The sequence below is a fragment of the Puccinia triticina genome, chromosome 5A, assembly GCF_026914185.1.
Source record: "Puccinia triticina chromosome 5A, complete sequence".
NCBI classification, from domain to species: domain Eukaryota; kingdom Fungi; phylum Basidiomycota; class Pucciniomycetes; order Pucciniales; family Pucciniaceae; genus Puccinia; species Puccinia triticina.
In genome coordinates, this window is record NC_070562.1 from 1,018,391 (window position 1) to 1,037,327 (window position 18,937).

Genomic DNA, 18,937 nt, shown 5'->3' on the forward strand with positions numbered 1-18,937 from the left:
ATGCTTCATAATTTGTTTTGGCATAGCTCCATAACTCATGATTGTTACGTCTGATCCAATTTTCTAGAAAAAACCACAGAAGGGTCATTAATTGTGAGTTTTCATTTTGGTTTGAGAATGAATTCAATACTTCATACATCTTCTTTCTTGGTATATGATCTGCCTGATAAGCTGATTTGTTATTCTTGGTGATCAAGTGTGATGTTTTTAAAAAAGAAATAATGGCTGCATCTGATTGCTTGATATACTCTACTGAATTGGATTCTTCAGTTTTCCTGCAGCACCAAGGTATGACTGTTCTAATCATTTCAGCATAAAATAAATAGGGTGTTACAAGTTTCTCAAGAATTGATTTGAAAGGGCTTGAATCAAGGTTGTCTGGAATTAATGTTTCCACACAGATGTTGGCTTTGTCTTTCCAATATTCATACCACACATTTTGATTCTCTTTGAACACTTCAAGTTTCATTTGATATAAAATATCAAATTCTCTTCTTCTATATTTTCTAGCTGGATTTGATTCCAAGCTCAAACTGAATTGAGAAAGAGTCTCATAAAATTCATGCTTTTTTATGATACTTTTATCTTGATCTCTTGCAGCTTTATAAATCAATATTTTGATTTTATTCAGTTTATCTTCTTCAAAATTTGTTCTGATATCATCAGGAGGGAAGCAATTTCTATCAAATTTCAATCTTGGGAGATAATATTTTGGTGTATGATCTCCATGATAAACAGCAGACTGATTCAAGGTGGACTGATCTGTTTGACTTGTAGTTTGAACTCTGGAGTTCATCTGTGGAAGTTTTTCCTTTGATGCCAGAAAATGTACAACTGGGGTTTGACTCACTGAATTTTCTGCATTAATTTTGAGGCCCAAATTACCTTCCAAATAAGCAGATGGAACTATTTTGGCTTTGCTGTTTTGGAGTTGAAAGGTTACTGGTAGTGGCAACACAGCATCTGGTAAACAATCAATCTTTCTTTCCAAACCACTCTCATTATTAAATTTGTTTTCTAGCTCAAAAGATTGAAGAGCTTGATCAGTGTTTCTTGAAGATTCCTTGATACTTGGGGAGTAAGTGTTGAACTTCATTGAAGATTCTCCAGCATTTTTGAATGTAGCTGTTAATCCAGCTTTCTCTTGCTTACTTTTCTTGATTGGTGGGGAGAAGGAGACCGATGAATCCCCAATCCTTCTTTTTGACCCATTTTCAAAATTGAATTTTGTTAATGGTACAAAATTTTGAAGCATATGGTTAGGTTTCACAGCTTCTTTGTTGGCTGTGGAGCCAATATTGTGGTGTTCTGAAAAATGTGCAGTTTTCAGACGTTCTTGTTGGGCCAGGATTGGAAAACTGGTTAGACTGGTTTTGTGAGATGATACAGAGAATTCCGCATAATTTTGTGATTCTTTAGGTGTTCCTACTTCTCTGCCTAAGCGCACTAATTGTAAGGATGGTGTGTCATGGCCATGAAGATTGGTAGTCGATTCGAGTCCTTGAAAGTAATCAGAAAACGGAATTGAACCCTCTCCAGATGGACCCAGGGTCCATTCAACATTGGGTGACATGCCATTGGTAGCAGCATTCAGTAGTCGATCTGTTTGCTCCCTCAAATGGAAACCATCACCCACTGGCCGACCTTCCCGAGGCGCGATTGTATGAGTCGCATAAGATTCAGTGGGTTGTGTAAGCCGTGATATAGATGGGAAGCCTTTTTCAGTGTTGTGGACGGCTGCGCAGTGGCCTTCGTTGTCTGTTCGAGATAAAGATGGACTGGCATTGGGTTGACCAGCGAGGAATCGACTAAGGTCCTGGTAGTTAATGTCGTCCTTCTTCAATGGCTTTGGCATGGGTTCCGAAGGTGGCTCACATGGAAACAACATCAATTCCTCATGGCCACTGACGACAATTAGTATCCCTAAAATCTTGTAAAGAAAGACTGCCCCCCATCTCATTTTTGTTCAGTCTCTACTGGTTCGCAACTGCCAACCAAGAGACTATTCTTCCCGGTTACGATTATGATGGTAAGAGTTGATGAGAGAGTGAACAAACTTGATTTAGAAAATATACCAAATGCCGAGTATTTTGGAGGATAAGAATTACGGTCAGTGGATGATCTAACCTAATGCCCAACCAACTGGAATTTGTAAGGTTGACCTGAGCGGTACACGACTTTGTTAACTTGATAGATGTATTTCGGTCAAGTGTATACATTGAGTCTGACAAGTGGCAAGATCAATGAGTCCTTGATACGGAGCTTTTGACTGGTTCCCCTTTGCTGCAGCCTTGTCAGCTGCATGCCCGAATGAAGTCCCTCCGGTTAGACTCGTCTCACCGGCAAAAGCAAGAGGTGACATGTTCTGAAAGTACTGAGGTTAAAACATCACCTTTAACAGGTGCTCTGATCTTCGGTTTTTTTTGTGGAATGTTTCAGGAGGACAGTCTCTTGGGCTAAGTCTGCTAAGCTTACTTTAGTATCAGCCTCCGTTGGCCCCCTTGGTCAATGATGAGAGACATCAGCAAGCCAAGAGGGGTTTCTCCAAAGTCAATCGTGTTCTATGTGCCTCCTAGGGACGAAACACCAGCCCCAACAGAAGGTACTTGTGCAACTCTAGTACTTTGATGCATGAGGGGTAGGGGCAATGTGACCATTTTAACCTAGGATATATCGTCCTAAATCCATCCGGATTTCTTCACGGAGGGGGGTATGAATAGGCAAGAACCTCACAGGTTTTCTTCGGTAATTTTAACTCAGAGTGATTATTTCAGAGAATCCTCCCAGAAGTGCACTTGCCCCTGTGGTGTATAGCAAACAGCGTGCAGGGCTCCTAGTTTTCTTACAAAAAACGCGATATTTGAAAGTGATGGATTGAAGACACAGGTAAGAAAGAAACTTGCGGGAATAAGAATGGATTGTCCGCATCACACAGCTTTGTCTATGCATGCTATTCTAGTAGCAACAGCCTCCGGTTCTTCTTTGGAGGTTTCTAATCAACAGATCCATCATGTGTGAATATCAACATCCAGGGGGTGGGATCAATTGATGGGCAATACCGGCCGTACAATTGCCAAGAAGGAGCAGGCGCGATGGGAGAGACGGTGTTGGAAGTCAGCTACATTCTCATCCTGATCTTTCGCAAGAGGATGAGTACGGACCTTATGAAGAGTTGAATGCGCTTGGATATGTTTAATCACTTGATTCGATTGACGATAACTCTGATGGCAATCTTGAGGAATAGCAGTGCCACCAGGGGAATCGAGCGCGGTCGGTTGGGAAGAGATTTTGCGTAGCTGAGTATATGAGATTGACTTGGATCGAACGATGTGCTCTTGATCAAGGCCTGTAGGAGTGCGCGACCTGGTCCGTTTTCTTGATTGTGCTTTCGGAAAGGCAAGGTCGGTTGTGTTGCTTTCTTGTTGGGTCGAATTCGGGCGTATTTGGCTCCTCCTTCTACTCATCGACTTCCGCGCGACAGAGCTGGGGAGTCTTTGCAAGTTTTCTGTCAGCCGCTCATCTACTTCGTCGCGCCGTCCATGTACCTCGCCCTTCGTGTATAACTGGTTCTCACTGGCTTGTGTGGTCGTTGGTTCTTGCTCCGCCTCAACTTTATTGGAAACATCACCCGGCTCCTGGTTGCGAGTTATCTGGGTATCATCCGACTCATTCTGGACAGGCCGCTGAACTACATTTACCTCACTGTCTTCCAAGGGCTTGTTTACCCGAACCTTGCCCAGGCTAACAGAAGAATCCGGCCTCACGACCTGAGGTTTCGGTATATGAGCCTGAGTTTCTGGCCGCTTCAAACTTCTTGAAAACCATTCCCCAAACAGGCACGCAGCATCCAAGGTAGGTCAATGGTTCTAACCAGATGAAATATCATCAGATGTGGCAGGGGGCCATACTACTGCAGCTTGCTAACCTAGTTTCTGCACAAGATCTCATGTTGATCGCTGAGGAGTGTCGGGTTACCGTCTTCTCCAAGACCTCTGTTTGGCCGTAAGAAGTATTGCACCATCCAGATGGTTCTTTAGAGTTCGAAGACGAACGGAGTTGGGATTCCAGGAAAGCTTGTAAGAGAGGAGCCATGAGAGCGATGGGAGCTAGGGATGAATTCAAGGTATCGAATTCCTGTTCACGCAAGTACACATCAAGACCTCGGTTTGGCAGTTCCGACGCCAGTTTGTTACGCTTACATTTTGGAGAGTGCACATCATCTGCATGTGCTCATTCTTGTCGGCAGCCAGGCGCGACTCTTGTTCGTTAGCTTGAATGGTTAGATAACGGACGTCTTTTTCCAGCTTGGCTAGGAGCAGACCCTGGTTATCCTGGATGTTACTCTGCCGGACGGCTTGTGAGCCCACGGTTTCAAGCTGCCGATTGACTGTGGTAAGAGAATCCGTGAACAAGTTCAGGGTAGGTTGAAGGGTGAGATTGATTCGGTCGGCGGTTTGCAAAGCTTTGTCGGGTAAGCACATTATGCGCATTCAGCTCTATATTTTTATCCAGAGATAGCCCGTCGGAAGCTTTTTCTCACGAGCCATCGCAGAGAAGCTTCTCTAAGCTTAGACTCACCTATTTTCTCGGTGTCCGATCTGAATTCGCCTACAGATTGTTGGATCTGCTCTTGACCATCACTAAATATACTTTCAACGGATTCGACTCTTCTGACCAGAGAGTTGACGTGTTTGACCATTTGATCGAGCTGGGATGAAGTCAATGTTTGCCTTTTTAGCTTTGAAATACGCCTGGTGAGCTAGCGAGGAAAGATAAGGAAACCGAGATGACGGACCTGGGTGGAATGGGCTTGGATGGTTGTGAGAAGAGAGATCAGATGCTTATTGAGCGTACGATCAGCCCCCGCTTTGTCTGAGTCGGTCCCCTCAGTAGCGATGCGCTCGCCCCGAGCAGTGCTCTCTGGGCCACGAGGCCTGCTCGAATCGGACTGGAGGAAGGCATAGAGGGGATGGTTTGAGTGCGGATGAGAAGACATCGTTAGGAGATGTTGGATGGTCAAGAGAAAGCTGGTCAATGACTCAGTTATATGGTTTTCGGTTTGAGTCGACTCGAGTTTCAACTTGGGAAGCAGGACTCAGCTTTCTCCTCGCTGTGCTGTGCTTGCTGACTTGACTCTCCAAGCTGGCCCGCTGTTTAAAGTCTTCCCTGGAGAAACAACCAAGCCATTCGTAAAACAATACGCGATTTTAATACAAGGAAGCCATAGCTCGGAACACTGAAATCATAACCTTCCTATCAGGATGAATGAACATTGACACTCTTCCGGTGAGGCACAGGTAAAATAGGAAAAACACCCATGAAATTGGTGAAATAAATCTTAAAACTGGCAGTTTTCAAGAGCAAAATGTGAGAGGGCAAAGCTGTGGAATCGTTCCCCTTTCTCCTTTCAGGAAAAAGGGTGCTGGTATCTTGGCAGCAGCAGGAAGATATCGCGTTTCTATTGAATCTCAAGTTGCAGACAATGGAGCTCTGTTTTCAAACAAGACGTATAAAACATTGCCATCAAAAAGAAATACTGATTAACTTCAGTCGAAACATGGTCGCTCAAATTTAAAACAGCAGACGGGAAACGAGGGTGGAGCATGCGGCGGGACGTAAACGAACACCGAGCACAGGAAAATGATTGAACTAAAAGAAAGACACGATGCTCTGAGAGCAGCGATGATGTTGATACCATTACTTTGCTAGGAGGATTAACCCGCCGGATACGCTGAAAAAGCCCAGTTTAAGCCTTCCTCAGACCGGGGCCTGTTGAGTATGGGTGTTGTCCAGGTTGTCCCTGTGTAAGAAAAACAGCGACAAAAATTATTCAAAAACTGAGTGAGATTGTAACAAATTGAACAACGGAAGGCTTTACGCACCAGTCCCAAGTAATGCCTCCAATAAGTTCACCAGCTCTCTGTTCATCATAGGTGGGGTTAAATAGGTTGAAGAGCTGAGATAGTTCATGGATTAGTAAATTTTCACAACGTTCGATAATTATGGGGTGGTGAGCCAAGAGCAATTCACCGCAATAGTAACAGCAATATCAAAGCATCCCGGATCAGGTCTCGTGGTGCCGAAATCGCAGCCTATATGACGCAGCAACAGTAAGGAACGGCTCGGCTGTCGATCATCACTTTAGAAGAAACATGTCATGTTTACTTACCATCAAGCACCCTCACGAACTTGACAGTGCTGGGCTGCCCTTTCCTCTGGATATATCTAGAAGCCCGAATGGATGTGTGAATGATCTGCCTCAGTTGGAAAGATGAATATGAAGCTTGACAGCGTGTCACTGAGTCTCACACTCTCTTCCCGCAGTTGGACGTCTTCGCACTAAAGCATTCGAGATAGGTTAGTTTCTCTTTTTGTTGCGATGTTTAGAACACCTGTGCGCACCCGTTGAGCCATCCAGCTGTTTGCACGGTTACAGGAGGGACTCCACTCCAAAGACATACACCAGGTTCTTTTTTCGAATCGTAGTAACCGCAAACCTGAAAACACATGTTTTTTTATCAAGTCTCGGATGCGCGAGGCAAGAAACAGACTGAATGAACGTACGCCGTTACCACCAGCGACCGCAAAGCTCTGAATCAACCGGGGGCAAAAAATCAACATCCCGCTCTGAGGGAACACTGGCAAAGCGATAGCGAGTGCTGGAAAAACACGAGGCAAACCGGTCTGGTGGTGTTATACCGGCGCTCCAATTCGTGGGATTCGGAGGCGGATTTGTAAACGGCGACATCGCTGCGCTTAGCCATTCGAGAGTTAGAAGCCATAGCAAACTGTGTACAGGAAATAAGAATTCAGATGTCATTTTTTAAGCATGAATCGAAGCCGTGAACTCACAGCTTTGACTGGAGTACTGTGTTGCTTGGCCGGAGCTGGACATCTTTGGTCAAGTGCTGCGGCAGAAAAAACACATCCATCTTTCTGCAGGAAGTAGTTGTAGCACATTGTATGAGTAGTGGCCATTACGGCAGGGACCGATAACGCAGCGAAGGTAGCGACCGTGGCGAATTTCATCTTGTGTTGAGTGGAAAATATCGTGGCAAGCAACTTGGGGACACGGATTTCTTGCTCGAGCTACATATATTTATGTAGCCCTTCCCTTACAGACCGAAGGAGTCAATGGTGAAGTGACTGGTTCAATGACCCTGCAGCTGATGTGTGAATTGGCCAATTTGCGAGACAAATTCATGAAGACAGATGTCAAACCGGTTATCATCATTTGGATGTTTGACAGCCAAGTCCCTGACCGAAGGACCTATGGACCTCTTGTGTATGTAAAAACGGGAAGGAAGAAAAGGTACACCACGGGTGCACTAAAAGTTTCCGAGGTGGTCTTGAGAATGAAATTGGTTGGATAGTGGTTTTTGGGACCGAATTGGTCTGAATTTGGTTTGGGAACCCATTTGGTTACTAATTTTGTTCCCAAAACCATTTTGTGAGAGAATGGCCACCGTCCTCCAAGAGATTTGGTTTTCAGAACCAATCTCCCAACTTTTTCCCAAATGTTGTGGGATTGGTTCTGGAAACCAAAATGGTTGGTTTAAAGGTCATCAAAACCAAAAAGGTATTCCGAAGCCGGATGGAATCCGGCTTGGAAATATTTTCCAGTTCATTCAGAACAGACGTCGCCAGGAACGAGTCACAGCATCCGCGTTTGTGATATTTTGAGAATATCTCAGAAACCACTCTGAGTGGTTTCTGGAATATTTTGCATAAATTTAGGAAATATTTTCCGGGATATTTCCCCCCAAATATTTTGAAAATATCTCAGAAACCACTCCGAGTGGTTTTTACAATTTTTTTGAAGATATTCTTGATGAGAAAACCAAAATTTTTGGGAAAATATCTCGAATCCCACCACATATCCAGGAAAATATTTTGTTAACCAAGTTTTATCTCACAAAATATTCTATTAAACCATTTTTATAATGCAAAATATTCCAATATCCACATTTTGTTGGACAAAATATTCATGAGAACCAAATTTATTGCTCACAATATTTTGCTGCCTCAATTTTATCGAGTGAAACATTTTCAAAACTGCCCTGGATTTCATAATATTTTCAACAATATTACACATATCAATCCGGCATCATCCCAACGGGAAGCCCGGATTATTTTCATTGCAAGCAAGAAAATAGAAAGAACAACAGAAAAGATATATACTAGAATAAAAGGGGAGATCGGAATATCATTCTAGACCGCTATTGATACTAGTATCAGCGTTGGCGTTAGCATCAGCGTTGGTGTTAGTATCATTGTTGGTGTTGCTGTCATTTCGTTTGGCATTGATCTCGGCAATCCTTGCTGTAACCTCGGCATCGGTTGGCAGAGCTGCTCGCTCTTCATCGACATCCTGGCACAACGTCCGATCGCTCCCCAAGAGAGCCCGGTCCTTGCGAAAAATTAGGGATGCAAAAGCAAGGGGGCTGAGCTCTACACCTTGATATAGTCCTGAGAGTCTGACTTCTCTGCATTAAACGCGGGCGGGAAAATCTCCGCAAAAAATGAGTGAGTGCTTTGGGGGGAAACCACAATAGAAGACAGATGGTCGAAGCTGAGGCAGAAACACACCTGTAGATGTATGCAAAGACGGTAAGCTTGGCGGGTTGAGTACCCCCACTTGTTTAGCCATTGACGGCATCTTAACTCGGATGACTTCGATAGGTTGGTTCCAACGTGCCAGCGCCCCGCCGACTGAGCTAAGATCTTATCGGCAGCGCGCAATTTTTTGCCGTCAGCCTTACCGTGTAACACTCAAACATGCTTCTTGGCTAGTCGGGCAAAGCCCATCATGGAACCCCAGTTGGTACATCAGCAAACAGCGACTGCATTCACAGAAGAAAGAAGAAAAGTAACAGACCCGAGTGATGGATGAGTTGTGGGGAGTGTTTCGCAGGGGAGCAACTTGAGATGGGGAGGATAAAGCAGAGGACTTGGAGGGATGTGCGATGAAGCAGCCTGCCTGACAGAAGTTGAGTGAAGTCTTCTCCGGTCGGTCGCAACTTCGCAAGGGCTGCACCAGCACCCTGCACGAACCACCTGCAGTGTGTCAACTGTCAGGTTCTGTGGGATCTTGCCACACCACCATGAACAGTAAAAATTTCTCAAAATATTTCTCTCGACTTTTGAGAGTCAAGGAAAATATTTCTGAGGACTTATGAGGTAAGAGGAAATATTTCCTCCAACTTTTACCAGAAACAAAATATTTTCTCCAACTTTTTAGAGAAGTTTGCGGAAATATCTTGTTTCCAGTAAAAGTTGGAGGAAATATTCTATTTCCAATGAATTTGTGAAGAAATATTTTCAAAGAGGCTTGTGAAATATTTTTCCAAATTTCCAAAAACCAGTAGATTATTTTCGGACCACATCCGAAAACTTTTAGTGCATCCGTGGTGTAGCAGAGCAGTTCCCAGAACCAATGGAAGTTCCCAGAAATATTTTTTGGAACCATCCTTCAGTACATGGGCAGGCATTCTGACAACTGCAAACGTGGCAAGCTGGGGACTGCGGGCCGCGCAGCGACTATCCGACCGGCCACTTGGAAGGATCCCCCAGTTGCTTCCTCCGACCGGAGACTTAGCCTCCATCTTGATCACTTCATGACCTTTGTCCCTCTTCTCCACCATTCCATACCAGGCATTGGCCATCGCACATCTTTCTTCTCTTCCTCCTCTTTGCTTGCCCAGATTGTTCGTCCCTAGCTGTCTATTCTTTCATCAAGATTGCTGAGCTCACACCGTTTCTTGACTTGATCTGCTACCTCGCAGTGGGATGTTTACTCCGCTTTCAGCAAGATCAGCCCGATGTTCTCCATTGCTGCTGCATTTGTAAGTTTAGAACTGAATACACTCAAAGCCTGTCTTAAAGACTGACCAATTCCTTTAAATTCCATCAGATGAACGTCAACACTGGTTAGTTCTGTCAACCGCAGTTATTGCTGTTACTGAAGTGCAAGTTCTGACAGCTTTTTTTTCATGGACGTCTGGCCGATCATAGATACTCAATGGGCCTACATGGAAGGCTTCCGAGTGAGTTCCCTCGACTGCCACTCTTTCACGAGCCAAGGCTAGGCCACTGACCAGAGACAGAATTGTCTCCTCGCAGAACTACTTTGAGGCAAAGAAGGATTACCTGAAAACCCAAGTTGGGAATCGGCGCACAGGCTCAGCCTTGCCATTGACCAGCTCGTTGGATTCCTGGACCGCACCCTGCTGGACCTCCAGCACCCCCGCGACTTCCTGTCCAGCTCCTCCTCCGAAGACGAGGATCCCGGGCGGACGGCCAAGCGCGGCCCCAGCCCGACCCGCGCCTGTCTTGCCGTTGTTGCCCATCTCAACGCGCTCTTGAGCGCGCTCGTCGGGCGCTCAAACCGGCAGATCCTGGACGTCTTCTACGGCGAGATCGGCCTGCGCATCCACACATACGTCTCTCCCCCCCCCTCTGGTCCAAAGACGAGCCGGAGGAAGCTGACAAGTACCGGCCAGGCTGCTGTGCAAGCACCTCAAGCGAGTCACCGTCTCTGTCCCCGGCTCCGTCCAGCTGCAAGCCGACCTGCGCCAGTACATCCAGACCCTCGACGCCCTGGGCCTCAACAACGCCGCGCTCGCCCAAGCCCTCGCCGCCCTTGTCCGAGTCGCAGAACGTCAACATACTTTAAGTTCTTGTTAGTTGACCCTGTGGCTGCCTCATGCAACCGCGCCATTCTACACCCAGGTGGCCAAGATCATTGCACAGTTTGCTGGCCAGCCTGCCGCCGCCGGGCTGACCATTTCGGGGCCGTTGGCCCGCTGCCCTTCTGCTTGGAGGGTGGCCAGTTGGCGTGGTGCCAGCAGTAGTTTTGTATGTACATAGTTTATGTATTTAAGTGCTTAGGTTAATTGCAATGCAAGGATTCTCGAAACTGTTCAAACCAAATTGGTTTGCACAAATGTTTCCTGGAACCAAAGATAGTATGAGAATGTTTTAATGGCCAAAATACGGTTATTGAAACCATTCGGCTCACCAATGTTGGTTATCCAAATGGATTGGCCAACAAAAATGGTTTTAGGAACCATTTGGGTGACCAATCTTGATTTTTCAAACCAAATTGCCAACCAAAATAGTTTCTGCAACCTTTTGATCAACCAATTTGGGTTTTCAAAACGTTTTGGCCAACCCAATTGGTTTTCCAAACTTTTTGGCCGACCAAATTGGTTTTCAACGCTTGTCAGCCAAACAAATTGGTTTTGATAACCATTTGAAGTGGTTTCAAGAATATTTCTTTGACCAAATCAGTTTTTGAGATATTTTCAGAACCACCTGAGGTGGTTCTGGTAATATTTTAAAAATATCTGAAAATGGTTAGTCCGACTCGTTCCTCAGGACGTCCAGGACTGAGTGTATTGGAAATATTTTGAAAACCATTCAAATTGGTTTTCAAAATATTTTTTTGCACCGGTGGTGTACACGGCGGACGCAAAACTCCAAAGTATTTCGGAGAGCCTCCAAAGTAGGGCTGGCCCCCCTTCCTGGCTGTTGGGACTAAAAACAAGTCTCCTCCCCAACCTCCTCTTGTCTCCAGATACTCCAAATGTGGAGTTTGTCCACCCCACACTACAACACCGGCCTCTCCGGGTATACCCGCGGTCTGCCCCACGGGTATAGGGCTCCGGGACGCCTCTTTGCCTGGACCGTACCCGGCCTACCCGGCGGGTACGGTCCACGGGCAGCCTCAGAAATACCCGCAGGTATATCGGGTATTAGGAAGGTCATGTTCAGGTGCGCTGCGGCTACCAATCTCTAGCCCAACTAAGCCTCTCAAATGGAGGGGGGGGGGGGGACCCCCACGTCCCAAAGGGACTCTCTGTAGGAGAGGCTTATGACTTATGTCATACTTTTTGCCTGAGAGTTTGGGGCTTTTGTGGCTTTTTATGCCATTTTTTCCTTTTGTCCTCCACACAGCAAAAACAAACAAGCCTCTGCTGAAGCCCTGAAGGGTCAATATAGCTGACCATCTTGGCTTCATATCCATGTCCTCATAATGAGGATTGGATGCATGAGCTGGATTGGCCGAGGCATATTGACCAGAGCTCAGAGAGCTTGGATTCTGTGGAATTGAATTGAATGAGCATACTGTTTTCCAAGGTCAGTTCAATCCACACATGTCATACAGCCCAGAATACCCCAAAGACCATAAGTTTGGAGGGTCATGGGAGGAGAACGCTTGGACTTCCAGAGACTTGTGTAGCGGCAAAAGATAGGGAAGAGTGGGACAAGTTTCATGATCCAAAGGGCATGCCTGGGGCTAGAGATCACCCGTGGGTACCCGTTTGGCGGTACCCGCCACCCGTGGGCGGGTACCTGCCCACGGGTGCCGTGTGCGGGTACCTGCCCACGGGTGCCGTGTGCGGGTCCGTGTATTACAATTTTGGGGAAAATGCCGCGGGTACCCGTCCAGGTACCCGCCACAAAAGTTCGTCCCCCCAATTGCTCCCGGAGGGCCCCGCCACCGGCTCAAGTCCTCCAACTGGGCCCGATTGGTCGCCGTGGGCCCGCTGTGTACTGGCGGCGGTTCCAATTCACGCAGGGTAGTCCCGCTGTGTATACAAACACCTGCCCGCCGAGCCTGCTCGTCAAGAGCCCCTTGGCGGGTAGGTGCAAGTATACCTGCTCGCCGAGAGCCCCTCGGCGGGTAGGTGCAAGTATACCTGCTCGCCGAGAGCCCCTCGGCGGGTAGGTGCAAGTATACCTGCTCGCCGAGAGGCTCTCGGCGAGGTGGGATCTGTATGCCTGCTCGCCGAGAGGCTCTCGGCGAGGTGGGATCTGTATGCCTGCTCGCCGAGGATTTCTCTTGGCGAGCAGGTATACATGCACCTGCCCGCCAAGGGGCTCTCGGTGAGCAGGCTCAGCAAGCAGGTGTTTGTATATTTACTCGAAAAACAACCTGATCCAACCCTGTTTGCTCAGGAAATGGAAGGATGGTATCCAGGAGGAAAAAAAAACAAGGCTCAAAGACAAAAGGTAAAAAAAGTGTTGTAACTAGAGCTTGGTTTGTTTTCAAAAAATTTATATAACGGCGAGGAATTTCATAAAAGTGCCTGAAAAATCATAAAAATAGTGGCGGATACCCGTGATACCCGCCGCGGGTACCGCCGGTACCCGCACAACGGGTGCCGGGTCCGTGTCCGGGTGTCTGATTTTGCCCAAAATTACCGCGGGTACCCGCACCCGCCGCGGGTACCCGGGTCTAATGGGCGATCTCTACCTGGGGCCCTTTGGGAACAGGGTCAAAATTTGAATGGCACAAAACACCCACCAAAAGGCCTCAAACCCTCAGGCCAAAAAGTGGACATTAGTCCCAAGTCCCTCCTTTGGAGGTCGCGCTTTGCGCCAGCCCAGGCTGTACCAGGGCCCTCCAAAGTGGGGGACTTGTGTTAAGTTAGTACCAATCTGCACACGCGTGGGAGAAGTGAGCAAAAATAAATGCACATATCAAAATTCCAAAGGTCCCTCAGCCCAGACTGGGGCCCTCATCAACGCTGCAACCAATCCAATACATGTATTGGATTGGTTTTGGTCCCAATACATTGTATCAGTATTGTATTGCTCGGCTGATCCGATCCAATACGGTGTATCAGGTTGCCAATACAATCCAATACAGTCTGATACATACGTATTGGGTTGCCAATACAGTCCTGTATTCTGTGTATTGGTGGGATCTACACTGTATTGTTTGTTTCAATACAATTGTATCTTCTTTTAAATATGATACATGGTATCAAATTTGTATGTATCAAAAAAACAATACGATACACCGTATTGGCCAATACCCGGATCGTATTGGATTGTTTCACGGTTGCCCTCATGGCTCATGGGCGCAAAGTGGGTGCAGTAGCTCTGGGCCTTTACAGGCCTTACACACGGTGTGAGACTCCAAAAGCGGTTTGCACCTCTTATGGCTGAATTTAGAGAAGTATGTGTGGGGAAACCCCTGATTCTCTGAAAGACAAAGACTGACAACACCCCCAGCTAGGCTGGAAGCAAGAAGATAGTGGTCTAGTTTAGTTGGATACTTTTCTCACAAGTGGCTCACAATGGACTGTGTATTGCAAAATATAAAGCTAGTATTTTATTATGTGGCGGAGAGTGTGAGGGTGACAATTTATTTGAATCTCGTGAGGGGAATGATCTCCTTCCTTGGATGGGGGGAAAAGGAGGAGAGAGCCCCTCCTTATATAGGAAAATGTGAGGCATTTGTGCTGGTGGTCTATGTACATGAGGGGTTTTGGCTGGTGTGCCTTTACAAATGCTGTGCAAATACAGCTATGTACAGTGTGGCAGTGTATACCTGAGCAAATTTAGCTGGTGATCTATTTACAAGTGTGGCTTACACAGCCCTCTGCTTGCTATGGAGTCTTCTCAAGTGACCTGCACAGCTTTCTGTATTGCTGTGTAGTCTGCTTGAGTGACTTGCACAGCCCCATGGTTACTATGCCGCTTTATTAATGTGGCTTGTGGTTGCTGGGTTACTGTAATAAGTGGCTTGTGGTTGCTACACAGCCACATTTGAGGCTGGCTGGTTGCTACATAGCTGCGTATATACACACATATATATGTAAAAGGGTAGTATGTAAGCTATATACATGCAGTTTTGTAAAAACTGTGTATGTAAACTGAAGGGAGTGTGTGTATCACTAGCTGGTGTAATGTAACACTACATATGTAAACTAGATATTTTTGAATTTTTCCATCCGGAACTAAATTGTCTACCACAACGGGAATTGGGAACAGGTCGCAGGAGGGCCCTGGCAAGCCCCTACTAGACACCCTTACGTAAATTGTTTCAAAATGATTTTTTTGGCAAAAATGATACTTACGTAAACCTGTGAAACTTGTTTCAAATGGACAGTTCTGGGAATTTTTTCTTCTGGGACATACTGACGTACCCTGTTTCAATCTGGTCTTCCCTTCCAAGGGAAAAAATTTCATACTTACGTGTTTTGTTTCAATTTGTTTTTGTGCTTAAAGGTGCAAACATAGTGTGCATACATATTAGTTCCTCCCTGTCCTCTCCTGCTCCCATGTTACATTATAAGGGTTGAGGAAGGTCTGAAAGGCTTCTAAAAGTGATTTTTTGTTGATTTTAATCAATACATCAGCAATGATAACCAGAATATCAATTTTGGAATTTTCTTATCCAAAACCCCCACAAATGGCTGCAGATGTTACTTACGTAACTTGTTTCAATCCACTATGCCAAAATTTGCATAATTGAACATACTGATGTAGTTGGTTTCAAACAGTTGGTTCTCTCCAAAAAATCAAAACTACAGCCGTTTCAAAATGGCAAATTTCCGGGGTATCACGTAAGGGTGTCTAGTAGGGGCTTGCCGGGGTCCTGTCGCGGGTATACCCGCAGGCTGGCAGGTATACCTGTAGCCCGGCTGCCCCGCGGGTACCCTGTTCTCGTTCCCAATACCCGTGGGTAAGGCTCAGGCTGCTTAATTTTGGTACCCAAGTGACAGGTATACCCGCGGGACGGGCGCCGGGTACCCCACAAGATCCAGCCCTACTCCAAAGTTCCTGCCAGCAGCAGCGGACGGTTGGCACTTGGTCAAAATATCTGACAAATGTCCTCCGAAGTGAGATTTCAATGGATCTTTGAGGTCAATTTGGAGAAGGGAAGGTGATGCTGATGAGAGGAGGGGAGTCGCAACTTATCAAAGAGGAAGGGGGAATGGGCAACGGGGAGGTCAATTGCAAAAGGAAAAGAGCTGCTGATAAGGATATGGGAGAATAGAAGGGGGGAAGAAAGTGCAAGATCTTGTGAACTTCCAATTGGGTTGTGATGAGCTAGACTGAGGCTGATGACAGCGGACACGAGGCAGGGGCGAGTGGAAGTGGTGTGGAAGGATAAGTATCATTGCACATCATGAAGAGAGAAAAACAAGAGAGAAAGAGGAAAGGAGAAAAAGAAACAAAGACTATACCTGATGACAGCGGACACGAGGCAGGGGCGAGTGGAAGTGGTGTGGAAGGATGAGGAAAGAGTCCTTCCACGCCCGCTGTCTCAGGTAGACTAACTACAGGATGTGACATGTGAGTGACAGACAGGAAACATGTATGTAGCAGACAAAACAGAAAAGAAAAGATGAAACACAAGTGACAATCTTAACAGGTTGGAGGAAAATAAACAAGATGGATCATGCTGCGGACTGAGAAGTGCGCCCAGGCCATTCTCAAACCCAGGAGAGCTTCATTTGTTCTGTGCCGCTCAGGTTCCAAGTGATTTCCGGATGTTTTTTGAAAAGCCTTTGAATGTCCTTGGGCAGGAAGTCCTCCCAAAAAACCTACAAATGTCCTTTGAAAGAAATTTGGCGGGGCTGTTTTCTCCACCAAATGCCTTTCAAAGGGCATTGGGCAGGAAGTCCTCCTGAAAAGCCTCCGAATGCCCTTTGGAAGACATTTGGTGGAGCTGGTTTCTCCACCAAATGCTTTTCTTGGAGTTGAACTCCAAAGATATGATCCGGCCAAACCCGCTGGTCCGGAAGATTTTTTCCAGATAAAGTCATACTTTCAAAAGTTAGCCAAAGTTTTTCCCAATTTTCACTTGAGCGAGGGCACTTTGGTGATTTTTTGAATGCAACCGCTTACTTCAAAGGTCACCCAAAGGAAAACCTTAAAAGTGAGTCTGGGGTGTATTGTACCTTTTACTTCAATGTACAATTATTATGGATTAAACCATAATATTTCACACTCTTTTGAGTATGTAATTAACTGTATTTCACATTTATTACATATTATCCATACAGAGAGAGATAATCTTATCCCTCTATGTATTTATCCTTATTAAGAACAAACTATGTACAAATAGAGAGATTATATCATTAATTATGTAAATCCCTCTTCTGAATTCTGTGGACCTCTTCTCTTCCTTGGAGTTAAGCATCCCTCTGAGTCCTTGACTCAAAGGAAGATCAGGTCCCTGTAATATAAAAGGGGGGGTCTTTCCCCCCAAGATTATTACACATACAAACCTGACTACCTTACTTGGAATCACAAGTGAGTGGGGTTTATATTATAATCTAATAACCCTTTTTCCTTTACAGCTTCAATCCCTCTTCATGTATTTTTCCCTAGGTACAGGTGGGAGTTATAACACCTGTAACCTAGAAAACAGGAATCTCAATCCCTATTAAGCTACAGCGCTTGGCTCGAGTATTTGCCGTGTCCCCTTACTTTGTAAGGGAGCTAGCCCCTCCGCTATTCACCTTCAAGGTGTGGTTTATTCCCACTGGCCTTTAAAGTTATAGTGCAGCCACATTTCTGCTGGCCGCTACCAACGGTGAAAAAAATACAATACATGTATCTGTATCTGCCTGTATTTGTATCTTTTTTGCACCCAATAATATTTATTTGTATTGTATTCAAAGACCAATACTATACAAATGTATTCAAACTTTGGTATCTTGTTGCGAATACAGCCCAATACAAGATACTGTATTTTTATGTTTTTTGATAGTTTTTCTGTATACAGTCCACAGTGGCCAAAAACAATAAAATCAAGTTTCAATACTTTATTGATACAATACTATGGTATTGTATCTTGAGTCAGATACAATACATTTGTATTTACAATTTTGTATTTTTCAACAGATACAATACACAAGTATCCAAAGATACTGTATTGTACAGTATCTGTTTCACCGTTGCTGCTAACCAAGCCACTACAGCGCGTACTTAAAAAACCTATCAGCCCCTTGTTGTAACGGCTATTCCATTAATTAACCGACTTATCAATTTGGATAACTAAAAAAAGGTTACGGTATCCAATTAGCCCTCCGTAATGTACCGTAACGTAACTGCCCACCCTTGCTCTTGGTCGCCGGCACAGACAGGCCATCGGAAGGGCTACCTGATTCCCTTGAAGACTTCTGGCATAGGGGATAGCCAAAACCAGCCATTTTGAGCAGAGAAAAAACTCCTCTCAATGGCTGGTGATTATGAGCCATTGAGGAGGAATGCTGCACTCTTGGTGATGAATCAACAATGGGCTTATACTATACTCTACAATAACCGGGCCTTTCTGTTATAGTATAGGTCTGGTTGTACCAACCTATACTAATAAATGTACTAGTATTGGCTCTTGGTCCAAGTGGCCCGTATAGTATTCTGTGGTTTTTTTCTGAAACAAAAAATACAGGTATAGTAACTTTCTTTGCCCCTGGTTACCGCAATGATGCACTTAACCAGGTGTAAACATACGGCAATGAAATGTGGGCTCCTAATGATTGTACAGGCAAACCATTCCACTTACCTGGTCCTTGCGGTAATAGTATGGGCTTATTTAGGAACACCAGGTAGCTCTTGTTCTCTGCGGCTGCAGATGTATGTGGCTCCAGATGTGGTAGTTTGTTTTCTTCAACTATTTTACAATCCGTCAGCAGCCTTATGGGGCTTTGTGAGGATTTTCCACTCTCAGGGGACTTCGCTGAGGCAGGAAAGGCTTTGGGTGCTCTGATCCCCAAGCCCAAGAAATAGATAGATTTTCATCCCTACAAAGTAGTGGTACTTGCCGCATCTGGCCAGCATAGTATTAAGATTTTTATTGTTTGTTCCTGCATTTGGATATAGTATTCTCCAAAAAAAAATTCCTCATGTAATTGTATATAGTAAAATCCAATACTTAAAATGGAAGTAACAGTACTGTTATTGGACCAAAATAAAATAAAATAACAATACTATACCAATATCTGTATAGTAAAGGCCCATTGTTGGATGAATGGTTGCACCAATCATCAAGAGCGTAGCCCTTTGCCCTTGATGGACAACATGGACCGCCCATTGAGGGCAGTGTACACCCTCTCAAATGCGTCAGCGCCGGCCACTTTGTCAGTTAGGGGTGTGTACATATTCAAGTGTTATTCAGTGTTATGTACAT

At 45.4% G+C, this 18,937-nt stretch overlaps 3 protein-coding genes across 3 annotated transcripts; 1 reads left to right on the top strand and 2 right to left on the bottom strand.

The window, feature by feature from the left end:
* Nucleotides 1-3,041: 3,041 nt before the first annotated feature.
* Nucleotides 3,042-4,996, bottom strand: PtA15_5A111 (uncharacterized protein; the record flags this gene model as incomplete). The annotated part of the gene is made up of 5 exons (XM_053168840.1): nt 3,042-3,813; nt 3,926-4,134; nt 4,200-4,462; nt 4,579-4,708; nt 4,796-4,996. 5 exons carry the CDS (start codon nt 4,994-4,996, stop codon nt 3,042-3,044), a joined length of 1,575 nt encoding a protein of 524 aa, XP_053020096.1.
* A 761-nt stretch (nt 4,997-5,757) lies between these two features.
* Nucleotides 5,758-7,029, bottom strand: PtA15_5A112 (uncharacterized protein; the record flags this gene model as incomplete). The annotated part of the gene is made up of 9 exons (XM_053168841.1): nt 5,758-5,800; nt 5,883-5,956; nt 6,031-6,092; nt 6,170-6,225; nt 6,310-6,339; nt 6,403-6,497; nt 6,565-6,591; nt 6,681-6,788; nt 6,853-7,029. 9 exons carry the CDS (start codon nt 7,027-7,029, stop codon nt 5,758-5,760), a joined length of 672 nt encoding a protein of 223 aa, XP_053020097.1.
* A 2,792-nt stretch (nt 7,030-9,821) lies between these two features.
* Nucleotides 9,822-10,686, top strand: PtA15_5A113 (uncharacterized protein; the record flags this gene model as incomplete). The annotated part of the gene is made up of 4 exons (XM_053168842.1): nt 9,822-9,845; nt 9,914-9,929; nt 10,015-10,046; nt 10,588-10,686. The coding sequence occupies 4 exons, from the start codon at nt 9,822-9,824 to the stop codon at nt 10,684-10,686; spliced, it is 171 nt and encodes a 56-aa protein (XP_053020098.1).
* Between the last annotated feature and the right edge of the window lie 8,251 nt (nt 10,687-18,937).